Below are 25,860 nucleotides of genomic sequence, written 5' to 3'. Positions count from 1 at the left end.
TATTTAAGCCAAAGGATGGTTTTGGCCCAAGAAGAAATGGGTATAAATACAGAATATATTTAGGCTGGAAGATGAATTATTTTCTAAACCTCAGAAGTGCGAGCTTCTAGTATAGCCTTCTAGCATGAGCAGTGGGAGCAGATCATCTTACCTCTCAAGAAGGCATTTGATCAATTCATATTGTTGCACGACATCTTGCTTTTGTAGCAGAAAGCTGAAGGAAGGCGTTTTTAGTCCCACAGCTGTGAAATCTCAAGGTGTTTTCCACTACAGATGTAACTACTAGTAGCTCCCAAGACACTGTGTTTGTACTGTTTCCTGTCCTGGAAGAGGAATTGTTTGGTGCTTCCCTGTGGGTGCCGTACCTTATGCATTAATCAGTTTTAGCAAATCCAAAAGGTTAAGTGTTAGAAGGAGGTTCTCTTCAGAAACTTGTGCTCAGTAAAGACCAGTGATTTGGGAGCTTACTTTAAACAGTTTAAAAGAAAGAACAAAGCTTCTAGGGAAGAAGTATTTTAAAAGCAAACATAACATATAGGCTGGGCTGTCCGCCTTTAAGATTTACTTCTCTTGGTGGTTACGTGGGCAAGCTAGACTTCTTCAGACACCTACGAGTCAGTGCCACTCTGTCAAATTAGCTCAACTCTCCCACTCTTTGCCTGCTCTCAGCCCTTTGAAAGGGAATTACCTTTTAAAATTTGCTGGGGTGTTCATGGGGTTTTTATTCTGTGATTTTTAAACAAGTTTTTAAATGAGCGGAGGGGAGGCAAAAAATGTCAACAGCTTTAAATATAGTCATTTAATGGTCTTACCTTTTGAGCCAGTGTTTGTGGAGAGATTGCTTATCTTGAGCCATTCTTCCCTTTTTTTTGCCTATTTTTCAGGAGAATGGCTCCTGTTGTGTTAAACCAACAACTCTTTCTGTATAGGTCAGCATATAATATTAATAATGAGCTTCTATGCCATAATTATAAATGTCACACACACTTCTTGGAGTGAGAGTGACTTTGCCTGGATTTTTTTTTTTTTTTAAGCGTAACAGTAAACATGGGAAATAGGTGACCTTCTAATGGAAAAAAAAATCGCTTTGATTAATTAATCAGAGCTTTTTAGCTTTTGTCTTTTAAAATACAGCCTAAAAGACCAACATTGTGGGGTTTGTCTTCAAAGGTACCTATTTTAGGAAAGCTAAAAATGAAGTTGCTGTGAGATAAGTGTACTCTGAGAGAATTTTACAGGGCTACTTGCAAGTGAAAGCTGTGAGCTTTTATTTTTCTTGTGAACTCAGTGTGTTCAAAAGTGCTCAGCTTTGATGAAACTCTGCTTGCAGCAGAATAATATGTTTTGTCACTGAATCAAAAGGCAGCAGAATTAGTGCTGATAAGTACATACATATCTGTGGTAGGCTTGGTTTACAACAGAAGTGGCCAGCCTTTTTGACTCAGTGGAATTTGTCAAAGTCTCCATAAGGATGATAGCTACAAGATAACGTGTTGCAAACTCCCCCCCGCCCCCCAAAAAGCAAAGCAGTGGGAAAGGTGCAAAAGTATTCATAGAGGGAAGATGATAGCAGCTCTCCAAGGCTCTTGCTTTTGGCTTGTCATGTGGATTACAGGCATCACTGGGATGTCATCTTTAGGAGTTCCTCCTATTTTATTTCTTCCAGCACATTACTCCATTCCAGCACAACATTACTCAGGAGATGAGGTAGCTGCAAGTGATAACACTAGTTCTAGTTGTTTACCAAGGCACCTGTGGCTGAAAAATGATGAGTTGAATGTCAGCAATTTTGTTTTATTATGAAACTAACCAGTCCTATAATGCTGCAAAAAAAAAAAAAAAAAAAAAAAGAGAAGATTTAGTTTATTAAATTAGTATTAATGTTCTGACTTGCAACATATTTACTTCTGGATTTTGGGTTTTTTTTTTTTTAGTAAAAATCACTTAGTGTTACTAATTTAGCATAGAATGATGATTCTGTATATAGGAAAAATTTCAGACCATATGTTTTTTTTAAAGCACAATGACTGATTAAAACTTAATTTCAAGGGAAAAATGAACAATTATTATACATTAATACTGTTTCAAAGAGAATGGAGAATAGAAGGAATTTGAGCCCTAATAGTTTTTTTTTTTCTTGTTTGCACTGTGGCTGTGTGTAGGTTTGATTTGATTTTGAGTGGCCTAATCTATGCTTTTGTGAGTTCAGAGTAAGTGTCATGTGAAGAGAAGTCTTATAAGGACAAGTAAATATCACAAATTTTGCAATGTGAAACAGAAGGTCTGATAGGTACTTGCATGGACTTCAGTATTTGAGTCATGTTCTGCATGTAAGTATTAACAGCAATGTTTTCATATCTCCTTAGTACATTTTACATTATTTTGGCATCTTGTGCTGATGCTGTCTACCTATGGTTTAGCGAAGAATTACTGTCAAGTGTAAGGCCTCTTTCAAGATAGTAGCTTTAAAAATCATCAGTGAAGAAACAGTATTATAAAAAGGCTTTAAAGGGCTTCTTTAAAAAAAAAAATTGTTCTAGACACAGGAAGTAAATACTTTTAGGATTTTTAAATTGAGTTGGAATGTGGAAGTCAATCACTACAGTGAGCAAGAGTCTTTGTTTCCTTCTAGTTTTGTTCTAATATGAAATACCTGAATTATCATTGCCTCTCACTGCATAGAGAATATTGTTTCTAGGCGAGTACAATGATTACTACTGCAAAATGGTCAATTTAACAACAAAAAACACAGCATTTTGCGGTATTCAAAGAACCTGTGTAATCAGCATATAATAATATACCACAAGTATTAAGTTGTGAGCGATTCTTTTACATTAGAAAGATGGTCAAATGTGGGTTAGCCCACAAGCGAATAAGAGTGTAAAGGTCTTGGCCTACTTCTGAGTGGAAGTGTATCAATCAGATGCCTCTCTGTTGTGTTTCAGCCCTTCAGGGAAATCCTGGCAGTTTTTCATTTGCCGTGAAAGTCCTGTGCTGAGGTTTCTAATCTGGGAGGGCTCTTAGTGCTGCTGTCATCGCCCAAGACAGTGAGTGGGGTAGTTTGGGTCAGCTTGCACAGCGTCCTGGCACCGCTGGCATTGTTCTTGTTCGGGTGGTTACGCTGCACCCAGGAAGGGTAACGCTTAAGCCCTAAATTTGCACCATTTACTCATGTCATTTGGATACGGAATGCCCTAAGATAACCTTGATGCTCCTTTTAATTTTTCTGTGAAAAGATGCAAAAATTATTTTCATTACAATTTTTTTAGTCTTACAGGAGTCATGTCTTTCATCTCAGCATAGTGTTTGAAATTTCTTGGAGGAACTGAGGACTTCCCTTCCTGTTCTTTTTACCGTTAAGCCTATGGTCCTTTTAATGAAGCACTTACCCACTAACCCACTTGACCAAATGGTAGCTGTCAGGTGACATCAAATGATAGAAGTCTCTGTGGTTTGTTTGTTTGTTTTGAGGTGAGGTGAAGTAGACTTTTTAGGAATCCCCCCTCTGTTCATGCAGAATAAATGTAATGTTGCTTTTGGGCATATTTATTTATTCTGTATGCTTTATTTCTTTTTGTGCTTGTTTTCCAAACATAAGTAATGCTAATTTGCACTTGCACTACTGTTTTATCTTGATTACTAAGGTGGCTGGATGTTGTAAAGATTAGTGGTGACATTTTGAAAGACTAGATACTTTGCAATATTCTTAAATTCTGTACTCTTTCTTCCTTGTTTTTCTGATTGAGCCACTAGGTAAGACTTCAGAGGCAGCTTCCTACAAATGCAAAAACAATGAAAAAAGTGATCCCTGGCCTGTTTATCAAGGATGAAGGAAATAGCAAATGCAGCTGTCTGTTGGCCAGATCTGGAACAGGTGACAGCATCTACAGGAATTTCCTTCCTTACAGGGGAGAAAAAGCCCCCCCTGACCCTATATATGCCTTTTTTACAGGTTGTAAGGCATGAGAACAAATGCTTTGGCAAGTTTCCAACATCTGTAAATACCTGGCGTGGTTATTTCCTTTTCTTTAGGAATGAGAGTGAAGAAACTGGAGGTAGGCAGTGATGAGACAACAGGAGAGCAGCAGGTGCAATTGGAACAGCAGTAGCCGGGCTCTGCGGGAGCAGCTACTCCTGAAGCATAACGATTAAAATTAGCTATGAAAGCCTCCCAGTTTCTGTGACTTTTAAAATAATGTTTTGAAAAGTGGAAACATTGCCGAGAGTCTGAGTAAGGAAGTTGGTTATTCCATTATCACTGAGATGCTCTGTTTCTCTCCCTCTTCTTCTGAGATTGCTTTGCTGAATGTCTAGAGGAAACTATTTCGCTGTGGGGAAGACTGCAGCATGTACTAGATGGATTTATCAATTGTGTCATAGTGAAGGATTAGAGCATATTCAGAAGTGAACTGTTTCTGTATTTAGGCATTTCCTTGTTTACTGTCTTTAAGTATCAGCTTGTTCACTTTATGACAGTACTGTAGAGATTTGTATAAATGATTTCAAAAAGACAATGTTTTATTCACAGATTTAAAACTTAGAATGCAGTCTGCAACATATGTATTTGACATAGTATCTTACTGAAACTAATAAGCAAAACAGAATAAAATATTTTTTCTTAAGAGCTAGCCATATTTGCTAATAATTTTCCCTTGAAAAGTATTTTGCCACTGGAATCTTTGCATCACTCAATTGCTGCAGCAAGTTTTACATAATCCAAAACAGGATTTTGTCGATGAAAGGATACTACTGAAGTATTCAACCTGTTAAATGTGTTTAAATTGATTTGAGTGATTATATTAAAGGATGAAGTTAGTCTTTATTAACATAAGGACAGGTAACAATGCTTTAGGTAAATATTTCTTAATTTAAACCCAACAATATTTGATGTGAGGGTGAGTGTTTTCTATATTGTTAGGTATTCTGTGATTCTTGCTCAAATAAATAAATAAAAAAACATAGTGAATTTCCTGTCAAAAATGTGCTGATTGCGGCAGCTTGCCCAGAGCTAAACTCATTGTAATAAAAACTCCTGGACTGGAACGCGGTGCCATTTATGTTATTTGGCTCCCGAGTTGTTTTTGCAGTGTATAAACCCAAAGCAAACAGCTGTCAGTTTGAAAGCCTCTGAAGAGCCTTGTCGCTAGGCATTGCTGAGTTCTGGTGCTTGGATTCTTTGAAGAACATGTCAGCTGGGCCCTGGCAACTAGCAGTGGAGGCTGAGTCTTAAGAAGCTGAAAGCATTGGATTAGAACAGCTTACATCTTTTGACTTTGTACTGGATCATTGGATTGAAATCACTTTGATATATGTTTTTTGTTTTTTTTTTTTTTTTAAAGTCTGTGGAATTATACATTGGGTTTCTTGCTCTTTAGTTTTCCAATGACTCTAGTAGCTAGTTTAAAGTGGACATTAAGACAATCAGACCTTACTTACCATATCAGCATGGTGTTCCTCAGTGGGACTCRGGATATAACCATTAGATCTATATCAAAAAAACAGATTCCCTTCTCAACGTGATGTCGTTGCTTTGGGAACTGGATGCATTACTTGCGTGAGCAGCCTCATAGGTTCTTGTTTTGTCAATATAGCTAGTTTTGTGAAACAGATTTGTGAAACAGTCTACCTGCAGCATATTGTAGCACACTTCCCCCCAGTTCGCATTTCTAGTTTAATGTATCTTCTTCCTTTCCCTTTTCTTTAATACTCTAAAAGCTAAATTGGCAAACCATTTTTTGTGCTTTTAATATTTAATTACTAACGTGATACAAACACTAATAAAGTTAGTGGTTGACAACACAGGGAAAATGGGAAGACATTGAATTTTATATTAGGTTGTAAGTTTTAATTGCTGCAGCATCAGTGATATATAGCCTGTGTGCCTTAGAGGTGGACTGTGGGGTGGAAATGGTATACCTTCTACTGAGTTTCTGCTGTTAACAAAACAGTATTTCAGAAGGTTCCCTCCTGCCCCCTGCAAATGCCAGATTATTTCATTCTTCAGAAACTAGAAGAATACTTTCTCTCTGAAATTTCCTCACAAGGAAATTTTATGCCAGAAAGAAGAGAGCTTGTCATAGAGAGTTTTCCAAATAGGCAAAACTGAAGCTATTTAGTGGCTTTGGGCCTTCAGTTTAGAGTCTTCATCATAAGCGTGTGTCTGACTTCATGAACTGTGCTACGCATACCTTCATTTACTTCTATAGATAATATTTATTGAGATATATGAGGAGGTTTATAAAGAATGTAGACCTTAATAATAAAAATATGCAAAATCTTCAGTTTTAACACATCTTTTCTTTTTTTTTGTGGTATGTTTTCTGTCCAGAAAATTTATGTTGCTTCCTTTCTCTGCCTTTTCCTTTCTCTATATTTTTGAATTTTGTTGGTTAGTTTTCTTTATCATCAAAGGTTTGTTAGCTCTGGGTTCAAGTTACTAGTTCTAGTTTAGGATTTTTTTTTTTTATTCTAGGTTGAATGCAATGTACAATTCTAAATTGGAGCTGCAAGGCACAACTTAAGTTGGCAATAAGAAGAGGAAATGAAAAATGTTCCCAAGTCACAGAAGGAGTTCTGTTGACAGCTACAGGGTTTAAGCTGATGATAGCTAGGGTCAGGTATGAATTCAAATAGACTAAACCCTAAAATTTCTTTTACAGGTAAAACTGTGCATTAAGTCAAAATATCCATGCTTGAAAGCTATGCCATTTGTGGTTTCATTTTTGAAATTTTTTTTAAAGTCTAACATAGAATAGCAGTAGATTTCAGATTTTGGGGTAGTGCCTATTACTGTGCTTGGTTAGAGGTTTGGCTGCATTTGGCTCCTCTTAATGCCTCTGTCTGCACTAGAGTAATGCACTAATCAGAGCAGCCTTGTAATCTTTTAGGTCCCCAGGCCAGCATATTATGAACAAGACCTGAAGGCTTATTGACATGGATAAGCTATGATAAACCAAGTAGCTGTTCTTTCTTTCAATATTATTCAACTCTCAGTAGTAGAAAACCTGTATGTAAGTTGTTTTGTGGTGTTGTACCTCTCCCCCAAAGTTCTATTTAGTTGACTCTGATTATTTGGACTTTCTCAGTACAAACATAGGGCAGGAGGAAAGTAGGAATGTTGAGAAGAACTTCTAGGAATTTGGTGTTTTGTTTTGTTTTTTTTTTCCTTAGAATTATGTATCTCTAAACTCAGGTAATAGTTGGAGATCTCCAGGGTAAATATTTTATGATGTGCCTACCTTGGATTTAATTGCAAACTCTTTCAGAAGAGTTTATCACCATTCTGTGTGTATAAATAAGCATGATTAGCAGTGGAGAGTTTTGTACTTGCAAATCAGTCATATTTACTACACAAATGCTCTCAATGGGCTTTATTTAAAAGACACACAGACACACACACAGCTTAGAGGTGGATATGGGCCTGTTTAGAGGCCAACCTCCTTGACCCTTCAAAGTACTGATTAAAACTTTTTCCTGTAGTCAAAATAAAGATACACAACTTGGAGAGCTGTGAGTAGTCTGTGGGTGACATTCCCAGGGAACTGAATCCTTTGAGGCCCCACTGTTCAACTGTACCATGGGGGCTTGGCCTTAGAGTATTTGAGAGCCTTGGAGTATCCCCCATAGCCAGCTGTGTGATACAGCCCTGGCCTGCAAGCCATGGTTGAGCTGTTTATGAACTACRTGCAGCTACAGAGCTGCTTCCTGTGCTCTCCAGCTTTTCTCATTTATATGAGGAAATCGCCTGAGCTTAGCAACTTGACTCCCCCAGTGGTATTCTTCTTCTGTTCTTGACTTTTCACTTCATTGGGCCATCAAGTGATGAGTTTCACAAGCCAAAGTAACTTCAAAGATCTGGGACTAGTGATTTTGTTTGGTGTATTCTGTATGTCATTTCCATATCAGGAGAAACAAAAAGGTTTTTAATGGACAAAATAGATAACATGCCATTAAAAAGTTGTTAGAGTAAAATAATTGCTTTAAAGACATTAGGCACAGAGGTTCTGCATTATCAGCTAATGTCTTAAAATTATGTTTACTTGCTAGGTTAGCACTTTACCAGTATATGGCTTTCTATCTTTTAATGAGCTTATTTTCCTTTTGGGCAGTATTCTGTCGGGCTTCAAAAATAAGTGTCTTCAGTGTTTCTTGTGAAGATTATTAAAACCAGGTAAACAAACAAAGAAACAAACAAAAAAAAAGCAACAAAAATGAGTTTCTGCAATTGTCTGCATTTTTGTTCTTGTTAAAACTGTGTAGAAAATAAAAATAAATTGGTGGGTCTCATACTTGTTTCTTATTAGGGGATTGCAATGCAAATAACTTTTCTTTCTTGTGAATGTAATTTAAATAGAGGGTGAGCATGTAATGTAATAAACGCTATCTAAAAGTGCCATAGGGCTTGTAAAGGCTGGGTTTTGTTATCTGCTTCCAGAGTAATAGTTATAAAGTGACTTTTAAAATCCTCTTCCTTTGCATAACATCAGTATTCATGAGTACACATATAGAGCTAGAGCGTAAGATGAGGTGTAAGGTAAACGTACTTCCTCTGACTCCTTTTGAGCTGCTAATACTTGTTCTAGTGATTTATAACACGATATTAATACAGCAGACTCAGAGTTGGACAAAAGCTTAGGTTTGATATGGCCTACTTAACTTCATGTTACCTAGCCTGATAGATTTTTGCTTCTAGGCCATAACTTGGTATGTAAATGCAGTTGCACGTGTGCATCTCAAAATTCAACTAGATTAGAGGAATTGTACAGAGTTTTAGAGGAATTGTACTCCCCCAAAACTCCTAAATTTTACATAGGATCCTATAATGCTGAAAACTGATGCAATTACTCTAGTGCAAATCTTCTAATAAAAGCAAGACTTTAGGTTAAAATCCTGTAAAGCATTATTATAAGATGAGATGGGAAAGTTTATGGGGTGTTACATTAACCAACAGAACCTGCCTTAAGTACGTGTTGATGAGGGATAGACATAAAGTTAGAATTGTGCCAACCAATACACTTTTATATTCAATAAAAATTGGAAGCTTTGGAGTTAAATGACTTATGCTTCTGTTCCTTAAATAAAAATAAAAACCAAGACCAATACCTACACCCCCTAGAAAACACTTGTTTTAATCTAATAATCTAGTTACATAGTAGGTATTTATCAGAGGCTAACACCACTGGAGGAAATTAGAATTACATAAATTGGATGTGTATTTCTGATCTTATTCTTTTTTTATTATYTTGCTTAAATTATACATAATATATCCCTTTTGGACTTCTGTAAATGATGTTCCCCATATTTAATGATTAAACAGCATCAAGCGGGCCCTTGGTTTTGAACAGTTAAACCTTCCATAACTGCATCTATAGACAGATATTTCTTAGGTTCAGGAAGGGAACTGGAATGTACGCTAGCACTTGGCCATGATACTCTCCTTTTTTTTGATTACTTAAGAGGGCTGCTCAGGGCAGAGTATCAGCCTATACAAATACTATCAACCAGCTTTAATTAGCCCTATTGAAACACTTCTATTTTCGTAACTTATTTATTAGTGCTCCTACTGAGCTAGAAGGTTTGGGTCTGATTTAAAAACAAACAAACAAACAACCCCCCCCCCCCCCAAACTTTTCAGTTTGTGTTGTACTAATATGGTGTGAGGGGGTTTATACCTTGATCCCATTCCATTTTCATTCTAAGAAAACAGGAAGGGGCTCTTAACTAACCTCAGCCACGTTTTATACACTTCACTTGTGAAATCCTGTAGTTCAGGTTTCAGGTATAGCTTATAAAGAATACTTGCTTAGTTTGTGAAATGTGTGTTGTGTGGAAGTGAATCCAGTGATACACTAGGACATATCTGGAATTGTTTGAGGTTATAGTGCATGAAGGAGAATTTATTGGTAGTATGTGTATGACAAGGGTTCAGCTGCTTGCAAGCTTCTGGCACCATTCCTCCTTTGAGAGGGTGCTGTGTCAGAGCTGCGCGCGTCTTTGCTGTGGCCTTTGACTAGACAACGGATAATCTGAAGAACTGCCAGAGGGCAGTTTTTCTCGCTTGCTCTCTTTCTCACTTGCTCTTTTTATTTTTTTTAACCAATTTTGTTGAAGTGCTTTGGTGCTCCACAATAGGGAGGGAATGTTCCGTAGTGATCATTTAAAGACTACATTAAAATGAGTGGTGACCTATCTTGCTTGGTGTCAAATGCATGTGATACTTGTTCTGAACTAGATGCTCTGTCACTGTTTTACTGAGATACACGTTTGGTGTGTTTTTTCTCGGGGTGTGTGTGGGGGAGGAGCAGGAAATGATTTGTTGAAATGGCTATTAGAATAAAATCAAATGTATGTGTGTGCTAAAAAGATGTAAAACAACTGTAGTCCAAAATCTTCACTGTCAGTGAAGGAACAATTAATTAAACAAAGATTATTCCCAAGGTGATGCTGAAACACTAAATTGTTAGGGTGCCTATATCAATTTGTAAGTAATGTTAAACTGTTATTAAAGCATAAGATATCCATGCCATTCTGGTTCCATCCAAAACTGCCTGAAACAAATCAGATTTCGATAAATCGAGGCAAATGGCATTTGCCAGTTCACCTTTGAAGATCTTATCCAACTTTAGTTTCAGGTGAATATGGAAAACTTTGTCTTCTTACTCAGCACAGAGTTCTACGTACATGCTTAGTGTGTTATGTCTTCAGTAAATTATCTTAATAGGAAATAAGGCTTTATTAGTTTTGCTTGTTTTATTGGTTTTGCTGCTCTACATTCAGTATGTACAGCATTGGCACAATATAGCTTGCATGCTAACTTGTGTAGTATCAGTAGAACTGGTAACTCTGTTCCAAAACCAAAATATTTTGATGCTAACAGAGCAATGAAAAAAGAACGCAGTTGTTGCATTTCAGGCTGTTTTACAAAGCTAGGAAATGAAGGGAAACAATAGTTTACAAATGAAGCAGGTTTAGTTGCAGAAGTTACTGAGACAAAATGAACATGATTTCCAAAGTACCAGTTTTTTTGGAGTCAACTTTTGGGTTAAACAGCACAGTGAGCAATTCAGGATAGGATTATAAATCAAAAAAGGATCAATAATAAAGAATGTAAAAGGTACTTGGCATAATATTTTAATATGGAGGATGCTGATTAAATTAACTTTGCACATATGTTTAGGCTATATTGGGAAAAAAATTCACTCTTTTATATATGAAATTAAATATTTAACAGTACACTGAAATAACAGGGATTAGAAGATTATTTGAGAGAAATTTGATGTGGATTAATTTTATTTTGATAAATGTGAGTAAATTGCTCAATGTGATTGTCTCAATCTGATTTGTCTAAATATGTATCAACTGTCTAAAAGAATGGATTTACGCATGGTGCTAGAGAGCATTGCATACTATAGCTGTAGTGCTGTGTTAAGCAGAATAGTCGTGAAGAGACAGACATAACATGGAGTGGAAATCTATGTAAATATTAGAAGAAAAAAATGCATTTACTCTAGTTTGAAATCTTCYACTTGCCATTTTAATACAATGCACATTCTTTAAAAGTTGCTGTAGAACCTGAGGAAGATCTTGTATGCGTGAATGTGCCAGTTTTTTTTTTTTTTTTCCATTGATATCAATTGGATTAGTAACATATCACCGCTCCCTGTAAACCTTGTCTGGTTTTCCACAAAGGATGGAATCATTTATCCAGTTTTTTACCCTCTTTTTGTTGGAAGCAAACCTAGAATGTCTAGGCCAACGTACTTGAAGTTGCTCTGGATTTGCATACTACTGTCTCATAGTACATAAATTTTACATGAAAATGTTCTTGTACTTAAGATTCACACTCAAATTTCTTCTTTCCAAATGGTAACTTTTTATAGCCCATATGACCTTTGCATTGGAATCATCTGATGCACCATTACTGGGCTACCTTGGGGTGATCTCAGAGGAAGCATGGGAAAATACTCATCGAGTTTTCTTTTGCCCTTTCCACAACACAAATTTGGAGTCAACTAGGGGAGCTTTTCTGAGAAATCCTCCCGTAAAGCTTGAAAATCCAGCAAAACCAATTTAATTTTGCTACTGGAGAGTTGATGGCAAAAGAATAATCTATTGCCAGTGACCCTGCCATTGAATGGATCTCAGATTGAAGTTTCCCTATATGCTAGTTTATGTGAAGAAAAAACAGTCTGTCTTCTCCATCTGTGTTGGCTTTCCATTCCCATTTACTGTGTGGGAAACTTTTTGCAGAAGAACATAATGAGGCTCCACAGGCTTACTCTTGGCTTTCTCACCTTTCTCTAGATTTGTACTTGATGAGAAAATAAGAGTAAAATAGTCCTGTTTAGTGCATTACACAGAACTGTGCACATAATTATTTAGCATGATATGCCCCTTTCTGTTACTTTTGACATCATGAATCCAGTCAGTGCTCCAGCTAAAGAAGATGTGTTTGTTTAAGGTCAGTGGGGAAGCACAGCGCTACTCCTCGGTTGTAGACTGCCCCCTCCTTCATTGCTTGGAAATTGCACTCTTTTTGAGGGTGGAGTTGAGGAGACAGTACTGTGACATGGATGGTTTGGGGAGAAACTTTCCTGGCCACATCTGGAAAGTGCGGTGAAAAGAGCCATGTAGGTCTGGAAGTTCTGAGTCTGCGCAGTTAGACGGATCCCTGGGAGGAGGGTGGGTTACTGACTGTTGAATTCATTGATCTCAGTGTCTGTAACTTCTTTTTTTCTGTTATCTTCCATTCTGTACCACTTTTGCGGAAATGGACAGCCCAGGCATTACTAAAATTCTCTTAAAGAAGTTGAATTGCATTTTGTATACATTCTTTCTCTGTCAGAAATGTTGTCCAAAACATTAAGTATTTGTATGTCCCTCTATCTTTTATTTGCTGCTGTAGTTGAAAGACTCATTTATATCTCAGAGGGTACTCCATAGCTTCCCTCCCTTTCATTGTTGATGTACTTCGAAGTTGTGACAACGTGTTTTCACAGTAAATAATCATAAAAAAAAAAAAAAATCTGGTAGCGTGATAGTCTGTTGAACAAAGAAACAGGCAAAGCTTACAACCTGAAAAGTAGTAGCTTCTGAGTGGATTTTCTATCAGTGCACTGCAGATGTGTGGCCTATGGTGTTAATATCTTAACTGCATTAGTGCACATCAGGGAAAGCAAAACACATTATTCTGTACTGATTTTTCAACTTTATTCATCAATAAGACCAATATTTTTCATGTTTAAGTTAGGTATGAAAAAGTGGGTATTTTATTTTTTTTTTTGTTTTTTGTTTTTTTTTTAAAAAAAAGCTGGATACACGTAGCGTTGGATCAAGGCACATACAAGACTGGCCAAAGGGCGTACAATGCACTTTGGTTTCTAGGTCAAGAAACAAATGATTATGGCAACAAAGAGTGGCTTAGGGTTTAAACATGAAGTAGCTCATAATTCACTAGGAAGCCAGAAAGAAACATTTTACCTTWTAGATTTATTATGGAATTTCTGGAAAATTGTGACAGTAATGGGCAGTATTCCTGACTGTAATGACAGCATTTTTAATAAACATCTGTATACTGTGTTTGAGTATATATGCTTTAAAATAGCTGTATTTCCATAGTTAGAATTTATACTATACTGTTGTCTGATTACCTTCGTGACTAAATTGTTTTGAGATCTTGCTTGTGTTGCCTGTTTGTCCTCATTTTTTTTTCCTTATGAACTGTATTTGCAATACTTTTTCTGTTCCAAGCTATTTCCAAGTGTTTTCTCTGTCAGTCCTCCTGCCCTTGCCTCCCGAATGCCTGTGATCATCCATCACTGTTTTCTCTATAATAAGCAGAAAACTGGTTTTGGTAACCAGAAATCTAACCCCAAACTATATTTACCCCCTTAGTTTGTAGAACTTAGTGTGTTTTTTCTTCTTCTTCTTCCCCCCCTTTTTTTTGTTAACTCCTTGTTAGGAATTTTATTATACTTACTTCCAGGGATCAGTTTTTTCACTTTTCAACAGCTTGTCTCATGCATATAATTGGCTTGATGATTATCTTTTAAATTGGATCTAACCATTGTTGAATGGATACATCCAGACAGCTGATATTGCCCATTACTACACACGCTTTTGTTTATTGAATATTGTTGTGGTTTACAGATTTAATAGACCCAACATTATAATTCTGTGAGTTTTTGCAACCACTTCTTAATCTTCTTGATTTGCCAGGTTTAACATTATTTTATTAATACCAAAGTGAAAAATGGCCTGTGCTTACACTTACAAGGATCTCAGATGAATGTTCTGACTGCTCAACACGGCAAGAAAATTCACTTTCACAGTCAACAAGTCATCTTACTCAGTAGAACACAAAAGTTAAATGGTCTGTAACTTCAATATTAGCAAGGAAAATACAGTACAAATTACTAAAAAATACTAAAATATAGAATTGTGGTCAGGTATCCCCACTACATTAATCGCAGCAGTAGCCTGAAATTTGAAACTTTTAATAAAAAGTTCTTAAATATAAATTATATGGCAAATGTACAGTACATTGCTTTGTCAGTTCTCTTAATCCAGTGTTTTGCAGTAGAACAGCAACCTTTAAAGTCAGTCTTTTCTTGTTAAAAAATCAAATCAGTCTTTCATTTCCTTCAGTATCATGAGTGTGAATGATCTGAATCTGGAATACCACTGTCTCTGTAGCTTCTGTTACTACTGCTTTCACTGTGGCTGTTCTTATACAGATTCATTCCATTAGGTGGGAATATGGTATGTATTACAAATTCCTCCTTGGACACTTGATCGCTATTTATTGGTATCATCTGAAAAGAAGTCTCCCTGATTTCTAGGATGGAGTTATCCTTTTTAGTTCCTGCTTCAGCATAGTCATCTTTTCTCCTGCGTCCCTTGCTGTACGCACAGTTCCGTGAGAATAAGGATCCATTTCTATGAACATACCAGCACACTAACGCCAGCAATGCTATAGCTACTAGAGCCACGGCACCTCCTATAATGGCAGCCAAAGGTAAACTGGAATTTTTGTAAGGTTCCTTCTCTTGTTCTCGGTTCAAGGTTGTTGTAGGATTGTACATTTTAAGAGGTGCTGTTTCAGTCTCGATGCATTCAGGAGTTTCATCTGACAGATAGGTGTTACTGGTTTCCATGGGAACCATACATACACGGTATGGTGATTCTGGTTCCAGAGCTGTAAGTAAATAGTCATTCCTGTCTCCTGTAACTATCGTTTCAGTTATAGATCCAAAGGCAGGGCTGTGACCCATCTTGAGCCAACTCAGTCTTAAAGCAGTCATTGGTAGTGCAACTTTCCAAGAGATATGAATAGTCTCCGTGCTTACAGATTTCACAAATATTGTAATAATTTTGCGTACTGGGCTTTCTGTGGTTCTGTAGTTCTTATTCAGGTTGTGAGTTTTTATGTCTGGTTGTTTGGTCACAGAAACTGGCCAGTGTCCTTGGGCTGGATATAACGTGTTTGGTATTGCGGTAGTGATTTGGATGGTGCTTATTATACCGTCATCCTTACAGTCAAATAGTTCTGCGTTGAGATCTTTGATAGCCATTCCACGTACTTTTTCTGGTGCCTGACACATCAATCCACGTACATTAACCTTTAAAGGTAATGACTGTAGCCAGTCGCGTACCCATTTCATTTTGCACCCACAGTGCCATGGATTGTTGCGAAGAAACAATTGAGTGATGTTGTCCAGATCATCAAAGACACCCTGAGGTAAATTGCTAAGATTGTTATTGGACATATCTAACCGATACAATTGCCTTAAGTAAGAGAAAGCATTAGGTGGCACGCGATTTATATGGTTTTCTTGCAGATAAAGCTTTCTTAGATTTGTTCCTGGCAAATTTACTGGTGCGGCTGTAAGCGAATTGCGGACCAATGACAGTTCTGTAAGATTGACTAAATTCATGAAGGCTTTGTCTCCTAATCCATGATTATTTAGAAGATTTCCATCTAAAACAAGGCGTTTTAGATTTGTAAGGTCTTGAAGGGACAGCTCTGAAATTGTGGAAATACGATTATCATCCAAGCGTAGCTCTTCTATCGTTTTAGGCAAACCCCAGGGAATGGTGCTAAGGTGATTTCGAGAGAGAAAAAGAAGTCTGAGATACATGTTGTCCCGGAAAGCTCCATCTTCAATGCTAACAGCAGAAACTGAATTATCATCCAAATGCAGTTCTTCCAAATAAGGAATTTTTGAAAGTGAATCATAAGTAATGGTCCTTATATTATTTTCCTGCAAATGCAGTTCTTTAACATACTTAGGGAGGTTGGTAGGGAATTCATCTAGACTGTTGTGGTATAAATATATTCTTTCCACCCTAAGCAAGTTCTTCAGTTCTGAAGGAATCCCAGCATTATTTATTTGATTGTTCTGAAGGAAGAGGGTAGTAGCATCCTCTGGGATTCCTGTAGGAATAGATGTCAAATCGCGATCATTACAATATATGAAACCCACATCACAGCGACATACTGAAGGGCATGGTTTGGCACTGACAGAATAAGGTGCCATGTCAAGTAACAGCCCTATTTTAGTCCAAATTAGGAAGATGTTCCAGGTTACACTAATCATGGTCAGGAATGATGAGATTTGTATACAGTTCTGATCTTCAACAATCTAAAAAAACCAAACAAACAAAATTATCCAGATCATTATTAAAGAAACTGCAATGACAATTCAACATTACAGAAGACATCTGAAATGCATACATTAAGCTAAAATTCAAGCTCGTAAACACATCGTACTTTTCCTTATATCAGTAATTGTACTTCTGCCTGTACTAACTCAATTTGATTTACAGATTATTCTGTAATTTAAAATAACTTTAAACAATATAATCGAGTATGTCTGATCTATGAATTGTTTTATTTAAGCAAGAAGGCTCTTTCTAAGATTCCTCAACATTTCATGTATAGAGACAATCTTTGTTCTCAGGTATTAGTTTGAAATCATGTTGTGGATTTTTTGAGAATGGAGTAAGTACAGGGCTAAAGTCAAAGCAAAGTCCAAGTAAATCATTCTATATCTGAAATATAAAAAGTAATTCCTAAGCCAGCTAACTATCTAAGTGAGCTATAAAACCCCTCCTAAGCTCAGAAGTTCTATGGTACCACTCTTTGGGAGGTTCAGAAGAGTCCTAATGGTAATTAGTTACTAAGTAGAGAATACAGAGAAAAGAGCAAAGACCAAGTAAAGACTCTTACAATTTTTGAGTGCTCAATGTCTCACTGTATATTTTACAAATACTATAGCTTACTTTTAGTCTTGTTTCTCAAACTAGAATGTTTAGAAGGGTGAAAGTAACAACTGGTAGCTTCAAAGCTGGCATAGCTATTAGAGCTACGGCTTTCTAGTTGAGTGGATGGAATATTTCATTACATGCTTAAATTCCTGTTTAAATATTTGTCATTCTCAAAAGTCTTCTTACTAAGCAGTACACTAATAAGAGACTGTTTGACAGGTTTAACCACATTTTCACATCTTATTAGTTCAAACTGTGCAAGGTAGAATAATATAAATTAACTCTTGAGACTGAAATTAGACTTTGCATTGGTATTGTGTTTGTACATTCAGCTCAAGTAATTAGCATTTTTATAGCTTTTAAGACAACATAATTCAATTACTATTGTAATTACAGCTGTGAGAACTTCTGTAAGATGACCTATACATTAAGCAATGTTACGACCTTCTCTCTTGTGGGTTCACTTATTAATTGAACTTTATTCTCTGAGGCATGAAAAGGAAAATAAATTAATATTGATCCTACCGTATTTAAAGGTATGAGTAAATTTTGTGCTTGAGGATATCCAGTAAGAGAAATTTTTTTCTTGCGAGTCTCTGTTGTACAGTTTACTCCATGTAGTTGTTTTTTCTTGACTGTGTTTACTCAAACGATCCTTCTTGGTAGGTATGTTTCCAGACTACTGGCACTATATTCAATGAACATTCCAACAAAGATTTATCATGGTACATAAGCACACCAGGCTGTGGAACAGAAAAGCTTCAACTTCCTGTCACTGTGCCGCAATAAGACTTCTATTTTTGTCTTCATATAAGGTCTGTGAATGAAGAACCTCTTCTGTCTGGTTTAATGCTTTTAACAGGAATAACTTTCTTTGTAATTCTTACAAATTCTTCTGTGTAGTGTAGTAGTCAGAGGTGGTAATTTCAGCTCCACATGATGGAAACTATTCATTATGCTGAGACTTGAATGATGATAGCCTCTTCGGGAGGTCAGGAACAGGGTTTTTTTTCTGTCCAAAATTATCCAAGTATAAAGTTTGTACAGTAGCTACATCCTGATATATCCACACCTCTTTAAAAGAACCGTTTTCCAACTTTCACTTTTTAATACTACTTCAGAATTTGTAATGCAGAAAGAATTCCCTCCTTGCAAAAGAATGCAAGTTATTTTACTGTAGAAATGTTATTTAATTCAGATGGTTTTCTTCATAAACAAATATATATTATTTCCTTCCAAGAAAGCTCTCCATCTAAAGCTTTCCTTGAACTGTTAATTTCCTGTGAAAGTAAAAATAAATAAATAAATAAAAAATTGCAGTTAATAACTGGTGGACACTAGTACTCACTGTGTTGCATCCTTATATAAACTATGTTTACTATATACAGCTAGCACTTTCTTTTCTCAAAATATTGGTAATTCAGCAAAATACAGAGCTATTCAGAAGTGCATGTTATGCTGTCTAGTCTCATGGTGTTGCAGTTTTGCTGGAGCTACCTTTTCCTTTCTCCCAGTAGAAGGTAGTGTCATCCTCAATCAATAGACAGTGGAAAAAAATGTTTGTAAACTTTGACGCCTTTCCCCCTTGATTGCTAATGGAAGTCCAGCCTCCTTGGAGGAGGCTAAACCAGCTTGCTTTTCATTCTTGGTAAACTGAGGTAGACAACGATCCTCATATGTGTGGGTTTTGTCTACGAAATGTACTCAATATGCCAAGCTATTTGAACTTTTAGGCTGTTTTATTTGACATGTTGCACAGTGGAATCAGTATTTAGATTAGTATTTTATTAATCTGATTACTCTAATTTCGAAAAAGAAAAATACCCCAATCTTGGCTATTCCTTTTTCTTGATAAAATCTAATTATCTGATTATTTTTGAATGGTGCATTTTAACTTTGAATACGTCACATCACTCTTGCAGAGAGGCATCCAATGAGATACCAAGTATATGTTCCTTAAGAGCATGTGGGTTGTATCTGTCTGAAATAGAAATGGTTGAACCTGAAATAAAAAAGTCTTAACATCTGCTTATCCCTCTCATGATTGCATGTAGTCGAATAAACTGAGCATGATCCACAGAATTAAAATGCTACGAAGAAACTGCATGCTGAATTATACTTGTTTAGCTCCTCTAATATGAGCATAACTAGAGTTGCTCCTGGTCCATCATAAAGTATTAGACTTAAACACAGTCTCTGTTTTAAAATGGTCTTTTGCGATTTCAAGCAAGCATCATGAAGTCCTGATTTGGTAGATCAGTAATACTCCTACAGCAATAGGAAACTTGCACTGATACAGAATTATTGTGACATAAATGCAAATTATTTTCCTTTTTCACAGAATAAAGGTGACCATAAAAGAAAAGGAAAAGCCCCACTTAGAGATAGTGTCTACTGAGGGATTGGTAAATCCTTTTTCTTCCTGATGCTGCTTTCATGCTAATCTGAGCTTTCTTTGCACCCTTTTTTGCACCCCACCTTGGTAGAGAGGTGGGTATCTTAATGTATGCTTTATATAAGGTAAAAACTCAATCTGCATGGGCATGTTTTGGAGTAATAACAGAGCGCACTTTTTAGGGTTTGAGTACACTTGTGCAATCAGTATTATAAAATGGAACAGAAAGACTCCATATTCTTTGCAATTAAGTAGTAGCCAACTTTCTTGGTTAACATTACTAAAGTGTTTGTGGAAACAGAAGTCCAGAATCTATTCCTAAAACTTTGAAATAACCAGTTTTTTAACACCTATATAAAAAACGATGTCTCTTTGGAACTAGTATGAAGTTGTGATAGAGGATATTTCCTGGAAGCATATTGTGGAGTGGGAATATAAATTTGTTGTTAAATAGGCCTTTGAAGGCTACAATAACTTTTAAGAATTTATTATGAAGAATCCATTAAATTGCTGTTCTTTAGAACTTTTAAAGTTTTTAGAAGTAGGCTGTAAAAAATATATGTTTTACTAAGCAAAACAGAAGCTCTAATATGCATACATCTTACACATGAGAAATTAAGTGCATTTGTTTTACCTTTTTAGATTATAAACTGTTTCCTCTTTGCTCCATTTTATAGTCAACCCTTCATTTATTGCCAGTATTGTATTAGTGGAAAGGTAGGATTAAAATGAAAGCACTAAAGCTCATTAAGTTCTTGGAATTTTTTTATCCCTTCTCTCAAAATTACGTGAAAACAAGAGAGAGAAATAAAAGCGGGTCTCTTTGGAGAAGATGACACTGTTTCAAAAATGTGGATTAAGACTATACCCCCCACTCTCTTCTCTAAACTTAGAATAGTTTTCTTCAGGTTTTGATTGTTTGATATCTTGCACTTTTTATCTCAGGCCATAGCTGAAAACAATGTTTTTGCATATCAAAGGCTGCAATGATCTGTCTGCAGAGAAGGAGGGAATCCTGCTGCCATGCTCAAACTTTCCTCTTCTTGAGCTGTCTCTGCATATTCCCTGACATCAAGTCATTATAGTTGATCCTGCAGGATGAAAAGAAAAGTGACCCCCACTGGTACAGACACTGTGTCCAGGTTTCCACATCATCAAATTGGGAAGCTTCATGGATACATGGTTTTGAAAGAACCCATTAATTTTGAACAGAGCAGAAAAAGATGAGTTTTAGAAGGTATGTGTAGAAGTTCATTTTTAAATGCAAAAACTACTTTTTGTTAACAAAAGTAACGTTTGAGCAACTGAGCAGCAGCTTTTATGCTTATCTTTATTCAGAGCTGAGTATTTTCATGAACTTTGCTGAACTGCATGGTTAAATTACTTTTCCTGGGACATTGTGTAAGCAAGTATTACAGATAGTGGTAATGTGTGAGACTTGTGCCATATACTTATCGCTGTAGTGCAGCTAAGCAGGGGGACATTTTATTTTAAAATGTTCAAGGTAATTTGCACTATACAAGAAAAATGCACTGCAGAAGAACTTTGTGTTTATTATAACATATGGAATCCAGCTGCGCTGTCTATCCAGTACACAAACAACAATAACAGAAAGTTTTAGTATGTTGGAAAAGCTGAAATTTTTCTAAAAATGGTGCTAAAGAGATCTTTTCTTTCCAAGATATGATACAACATGAATAAAATGAAGAGCTGCCTGAGTTTAGGTCACATAAGGCTTATTTGAATTTCTAATATACCTCTGTGTTCTCTGACAGGAATTATGGTAGCTGTGAAAAACAGTGGCTTATTTCTACCTATCATTCAAAGTAATAGGGGGAAGGGAGAGAATTTGCTGACCAGTATTTCTAGGTTATGAATGACAAGAGTAACTTTTAGAATTAAATTAATATTAGAAAATATGTATTTTACAAGCCTAACAACTGTGCTTAATCAGTGTACTTATTATTAAATTTACTTTTATTGCAGTATTACCTCCACATTTATTTAGAATCTGAAAGGCATCAGAAACACAAAATGTGTTTATAATCTTCTAAAATATTGGTGAAGTATCTACTGTATACATTGCCCATTTAGTTTACAAAGGTCATGGTTCCTCTTAAATAACTTCACAAAGTTTCTAAAGAAGTTCCACAGCGCTAATCTATACTTAAAACAATGCACATACTTTGTTTTCTTAAGTGTATTACTCAGGGTTAGTCGATAGTGACAGCAGAATGCTTTCTAAGCACCSTGTCTAGGAGTTGAAATTTCCACGATCATCATATTTCAGGAAGGTGCCCCATTCTTTTGTTTAGTGTTAGGCAAGCAGAAGGTCCTCTAACTGTCTTCTTTACATTCTTTAGCCCTTAAAGTTTTTGTTAAAGTGATAGTGAGCTTTTCAGATTAGGATGCCTCTCTGTGTGTTGGTGGAATTTGTTTTGTTTTTTCTTGTCAGATAAGGTTTTATTTTGACTTGTAGAAAACTATATTTTGATTATTTTTCTTTACCCTTTCCTTGTGTAGTAACTGAACATAATATTGCCTTTGTAATTTTAAATCGTGTCTTTAAAACAAAAATGCAAAATTTGATGTGATTTTTCCCATCAAATAAAAATGAATCTTAATTAGAAATGGATTCTGAGTAAAAGCTTAACTTCATGCCTTTCTTGTATGGCATAAAAAATGAGCAGAGTCAGTATTTGCTGTAGACGATGCAAATGAACTGAGAATTCTTCAACTTATTTTCTGAAGTTTGCTTTTTAAATCTTTTCTGGTTTTAAAGTTGTTAGGTTGAAAAGACACTGTTTCATACTCTATTTATACTCTTGTTTTGTCTGCTCTGCTTCTATGAAGGTTGCACATGGATTGCTTAAACTAAAAAAAGCACTTTTGGGGGCAGGGGGTGCAATGGCTTTTTGTTTTAGTGCTCCTTGAGTGTAGCCAACTATGGCTTCTAGGTTTTCTTTTGAGAGTTGCTGATGAAGTAACTTGCCCATGCTTAAAACAAAGAAATAGAGAACAAATGCTACCATTGTTTCAAGGTAAAATCCATCTTTCCTTCTTGACAAATTTAGGTGGAATTGTACCTGCTACGGAGGTCCTAGCACCAAAGTTGAGATGAAACAAAAGGTTAAGCATATTTAAAAAAATATATTACTCAGATACTGAATAATGCTTCAGTAGTTTTGTTTTTTTCCATCTTGAAATACTTTATCTACTTTCTGATTACCAAATTTGCTTCTTGAAATATAATACAAAACTTTGAAAAAAGTGAAGCTGTAAGATTGTTTTAATTCTTATCAGTAATAATAGGAAGAACGTATTTTGTGATAATGTAATATGCTTATGGAATGCTTTTCAAGATGCCTGCCCTAAGTGATTTTTTTGGTCACTTATTAAAAATAAATGTAAGCAATCGTGTATTAATTCTTATGTGCATTCTTGTGCTTTGAAGTGATAGTAAAAACTTCAGAAATACTAGCCATTAGCATAGATGTTTCCTGCTAGAAGGAGACAAAGATGGCCATCTACCAACTGAAGCCACTTCAAATAATTGTAATGCAAAGTTTGCAAACTCTAGCAATTGCTTTGATTAGCCACCATTGCCTACACAGTATTTTTCAACTTTCAGGTATTGGTTACAAAGGGGAAATGAAAAAACAACCCAGAAATGCATCTTTATTTTGTTCTTGCTGTAAAATGTACACACTTTATTTTTGAAGATTAGAGCTTGCTGCGAGTTTACTACAGAGTTTTTTGCCCACTGGGGGGTGGTACACACTACAAAAACTGTGCTTTTAAGAGCCACAAGTCAGATGTTTTTGCTGCTGTCCAGTTTTCTCTGCTTTAATTACAACAAAGTCTCCTGTTGAGAAAAACAGAGGCAGCCTCCAAAGGGGGAGGAAAAAAATAATCACTCTTTTAGAGAGTTTACAGAATCTTATTTTCCATGCTGACTTTATTAACTACAGTATTTATCTGGTCACTCACCAATTAAAGAAAATGGTATGAATGTATGAAAAAAGAGTGAGAACTAGGGTATTAAACATATGCTAAGGGTTGGTCATGGTTTCTGGTATACAGGAGAAGTGCAGAACAGGAAAAAAATACAGATTGATTAAATGTAGGTGGAAAAATAGAAAAGCTTTTGATAGTATGACTAGAACAATTAGAATAACCTCTGTACATTTTAACATAATTAACTGGCTTTCTATGAACCCAGGTCTACCTGTTGTTTGTGAAGCATCTGAAAAAAGATCTTAAACAGGACTGCATTGTATGGTTTTTGGAATAAATTAAATGAAACTTGAGGGGATTTTTTTGAGGAAGGGAGAGAAGGGCACTCAAACCTCTTAAATTTGAACTAATGTGTGGCATATATTGACAAGAAAAATGCATACAGATCTCTCTGTATTACAGCAGATGATTCTTTTCTTTGTACACTTGACAAATGCATTTTTCACTCTAATTCAAAGAAATGTTCATTAAGATGCCATATCCCCAGGCAGTAGATGGTGAGCATAACTGATGCTTCTATCTTCTTGGACAGTATATTTTAGGAAATAAAATTGGGGTCAGGATAATTAATTGTTTTTTAAAGTATGAAAAATTTTGGTCTCTTTTTTTTCTCTACACTTTATTTCTGCGTAGAGAATTTACATCAAAATACAAATTGTGAGTCTTCCTTTTCTAAGTGGTAATAAGAAATTCCCTTCATATTTCAGAGTTCAGCTGATATCTTTTGGAGGAACAAGATTTAATTGTAAAGTAATTCTGTATTTCATCATTACTACAGCRTATAAAATATTCATCTGTACTTTAACTGACCAGAATTGATCCCTTTAAGAAGGGAAGTGACTTATGTTCAGTCCAGATTAGTAACCCATGGCTAACAATACTCCATGGATTAGTTAATTATATGCAATCATTGTTGCTGTAACATGTTTGCAATACTTCTTGCAACTCTGACTTGATGTGCCAGGGTTGTGCTCAAACCCCTTCGTGGTTGTAAGAGATTATTTAGGCTACTTTAAACAGAATGACTATACCACAAATGCAGCTGGTCTTTGCACAGCAGAATTTTATTTGCCAGTGGTCTGTTTTTCAAGAATTAAGCAGGAAAATCAGAAAAACATATCTAGATGATATAATCTATCACAGATGTTGGAAAACAGGACTGCTGTTTGTAGGTGGTGCTCTGAAATGTAGGAATACTCAGTCTTTGCCTTATAAATTAAGTTGCAGTCTGTGGTCATATTCAAGGACTAGGATGGTAAAACAAAGGAGTGTGGCAATTCTAGCAATTGTGAAGCAAGATTTTTCTGAGAAAATGTAGAGATGAGGTAAATAGAAGAATAAATGAAGTATTTATTTATGAACAATTTAACAAATGCATTTGTTAGAAGTTTGTCTGCCATCATATAATCATTTAATAAATTGAAAACAATGGAAAAGTTGATTAAAACTAGGTAAGGACGTTTTGAATGCTGTGAATATTATCAAGTAGCTCTTTCCAAAAAAAAAGAAAAAAGTATTTTTTGAGGAAACTTGGGCCTGTTGCATTCCTTCTGTGTGTATGTGCAACCATTTTGTTCTACATAAAACGAACTGAGACTTTGCGTGCTAGTCTACACAACACACTTGCTCCTTCACTGGAAAAATACCCCCTCATTTTTAAATATATGCAGCAATGGGGGTGTAGTTTTCAAACGAATGTAAAATCTGTACACCARATAGTAGCAGAAAGCTTTTTTACGACTGCCTGCCTCTGGCAATCTGGTCCTAGTCCATGCATGATGCGCTGCCCTAAAGCTTAGCATGTTAGTTTGCCTCCCCCGATCTGTTGCCTTACTATGCGGGTCACATACGGCGGGTGTCCATGCAACGCATCTGGGCTCTACACGAATGCAGCCGGAGGAGCGTTCTGCTATCTCTTTCGCGGGAGTTGACTTACAGGGCTCAGAGGCGCCGCTAGCGTCGGGGCTGCCGGCTTGCGCGAAGCCCTTGCGGGCTTTCAGCCCCGGTGCCGCTGTTTGCTGAGCCGGGCGCGGGGGCCGCGGGGCCGCCCGGGCCCGGCTGGCGAGCGGGGCATGGAGGCCGGGGAGGCGGCGTGGGGCCAGGCCTCCCTGCGGCGCAGGCTGCAGAGCTCGCAGGAGGCGCAGCGCCGGCAGGCGGTGCTGGTGCAGAAGCTGCAGGCG

The 25,860-nt window shown here is 36.4% G+C and overlaps 2 protein-coding genes across 2 annotated transcripts in view; one reads left to right on the top strand and one right to left on the bottom strand.

The window, feature by feature from the left end:
• MACROD2 (MACRO domain containing 2) overlaps nucleotides 1–25,860 on the top strand; it is a 900,884-nt gene that overhangs the window by 107,909 nt on the left and 767,115 nt on the right. The window lies entirely within an intron of this gene.
• FLRT3 (fibronectin leucine rich transmembrane protein 3) lies at nucleotides 14,576–17,851 on the bottom strand. Its single transcript, XM_026055957.1, has 2 exons — nucleotides 17,794–17,851; nucleotides 14,576–16,643 (listed from the first exon to the last, which is right to left on the bottom strand). Exon 2 carries the CDS (start codon nucleotides 16,596–16,598, stop codon nucleotides 14,649–14,651), a length of 1,950 nt encoding a protein of 649 aa, XP_025911742.1. The 5' UTR covers nucleotides 16,599–16,643; nucleotides 17,794–17,851; the 3' UTR covers nucleotides 14,576–14,648.

The sequence above is a fragment of the Apteryx rowi genome, unplaced genomic scaffold, assembly GCF_003343035.1.
Source record: "Apteryx rowi isolate R43461 unplaced genomic scaffold, aptRow1 scaffold_128, whole genome shotgun sequence".
Taxonomy (NCBI): domain Eukaryota; kingdom Metazoa; phylum Chordata; class Aves; order Apterygiformes; family Apterygidae; genus Apteryx; species Apteryx rowi.
Note: the sequence above shows the minus strand (reverse complement) of the source record. Positions and strands in the feature narration are given on the sequence as shown.

Bases quoted from the DNA above. Each gene is read 5' to 3' on its own strand.
- FLRT3 (XM_026055957.1), bottom strand. From the start codon at position 16,598: ATGATTAGTGTAACCTGGAACATCTTCCTAATTTGGACTAAAATAGGG.